The sequence below is a fragment of the Nycticebus coucang genome, chromosome 6 (genome assembly GCF_027406575.1).
Source record: "Nycticebus coucang isolate mNycCou1 chromosome 6, mNycCou1.pri, whole genome shotgun sequence".
Classification (NCBI taxonomy): Eukaryota; Metazoa; Chordata; class Mammalia; order Primates; family Lorisidae; genus Nycticebus; species Nycticebus coucang.
Window position 1 is genome coordinate 103,640,859 of NC_069785.1, and position 1,831 is coordinate 103,642,689.

Consider the following 1,831-nt stretch of genomic DNA (forward strand, 5'->3'; position numbering starts at 1 on the left):
TCTACTCAAACCAGGACTGAACACAGGGACATCCCTAAGGACCTTCCATAAATTAAGCATAAAAGAATACTATGAACAGTTGTATGTCAATAAATTAGGTAAGTTAGATGAAATGGTCAGATAAGGTCAGATAAACAAACTACAAAATTGACTCAAGAAGAAATAGAAATTCTGAGTAGATTAATAAGAAGTACAGGCCGCGCACCCAGCGTGGAGCACGGGGAGAAGGCCCCGCGCGCCCGCGCGCCCCCGCGCCCCGCGCCCCGCCTACACCTGCCCCGCGAGCCCCAGCCGTTTGGAAGCTCGGGACTCTAAAATGGCAGCGCAGCTTTCTCCAGGAAAGACTGCTGGCCAGACATGCACCTTCCTCTTCAAAAAGCCTGGGCGGAAAGGGGCTGCAGGGCGCAGAAAGCGCCCGGCCTGCGACCCCGAGCCAGGAGAGGGCAGCAGTAGCGACGAAGGCCTCCCGGTGGTCGGGCCGGAGAAGAAGCGGGCGGCCCCCAATCCCATGATACAGAAGACCCGGGGCCGTCGTAAACAGAGGGCGGTTTTCGGCGATTTGAGCAGTGAGGAGGAGGAGGGGAACGCGCCTGAGAGTCTCGGGGTGGTTTATAAGTCCACCCGCTCGGCGAAACCCGTGGGGCCAGAGGACATGGGGGCGACAGCTGTCTACGCGTTGGACACGGAGAAGGAGCGTGACGCACAAGCTATCTTTGAGCGAAGCCAGAAAATCCAGGAGGCGCTGAGGGGCAAGGAGGATGACAAGATCTATCGGGGAATTAATAATTATCAGAAATTCATGAAGCCCAAGGATATGTCACTGGGCAATGCCTCCTCCGGGATGGTGAGGAAGGGCCCCATCCGAGCGCCTGAGCATCTACGTGCCACCGTGCGCTGGGATTACCAGCCAGACATTTGTAAGGACTACAAAGAGACTGGCTTCTGCGGTTTCGGAGACAGCTGCAAATTCCTCCATGACCGTTCAGATTACAAGCACGGGTGGCAGATCGAGCGTGAGCTTGATGAGGGTCGCTACGGTGTCTATGAGGACGAAAACTATGAAGTGGGAAGCGATGACGAGGAAATACCATTCAAGTGTTTCATCTGTTGCCAGGCCTTCCAAAACCCGGTTGTCACGAAATGCAGGCATTATTTCTGCGAGAGCTGTGCTCTGCAGCATTTCCGCACCACCCCACGCTGCTACATCTGTGACCAGCAGACCAGTGGCGTCTTCAATCCTGCTAAAGAATTGATGGCTAAGCTGGAGAAATACCGAGCTGCACCGGCGGGTGGTGCTTCTGATTTCCCAGAAGACCCCCATGAGGTTCCAATTCCCATTACTTAGGTTTCCCATGGTTCTCAAATTAAAAAATAAATACTTGTTCTTCTGGGAAAAAGAAAAAAAAAAGAAGTAAAAGCATGGCATTATTAATCAAAAAGCTTCCGGTAAGGAAAAGCCCAGGAATTGCCTTCCCTGGGCAATTCTAACAAACATTTAAAGCACGTCAATCCTTCACAAACTCTTTCAAAAAGCAGAAGAGGAAGGAACACTTCCAGCTTGTTTTCTAAGGCCAGTATTACCCTGTTATCTAAACCAGACAAAGGTACCATAAGAAAACTAGAGACAAATGTTTCTGATTATGTAGATGCAAAAATCCTCGGGGTGGGGGGGGGGGAACATTAACTGAATCCAGAATGCTAGGTTGACTCAACATGAAAATCAATGTAATACTTACGATATTAATAGAATAAAAGGCAAAACTATATGATCATCTTAATAAATGCAATAGATGAATGAAAAGTATATGATGAAATCTAAGACCTATTTATT

The 1,831-nt window shown here is 49.5% G+C and overlaps 1 protein-coding gene across 1 annotated transcript; it reads left to right on the forward strand.

Annotated features, from left to right (window-relative positions):
• Nucleotides 1-289: 289 nt before the first annotated feature.
• On the forward strand, nt 290-1,629 carry LOC128588111 (E3 ubiquitin-protein ligase RNF113A-like). The gene has a single exon (XM_053594745.1). It carries the CDS (start codon nt 317-319, stop codon nt 1,343-1,345), a length of 1,029 nt encoding a protein of 342 aa, XP_053450720.1. The 5' UTR covers nt 290-316; the 3' UTR covers nt 1,346-1,629.
• The last annotated feature ends 202 nt before the right edge of the window (nt 1,630-1,831 follow it).

Coding starts and splice junctions, on each gene's coding strand:
- LOC128588111 (XM_053594745.1), top strand. CDS start 317: ATGGCAGCGCAGCTTTCTCCAGGAAAGACTGCTGGCCAGACATGCACC.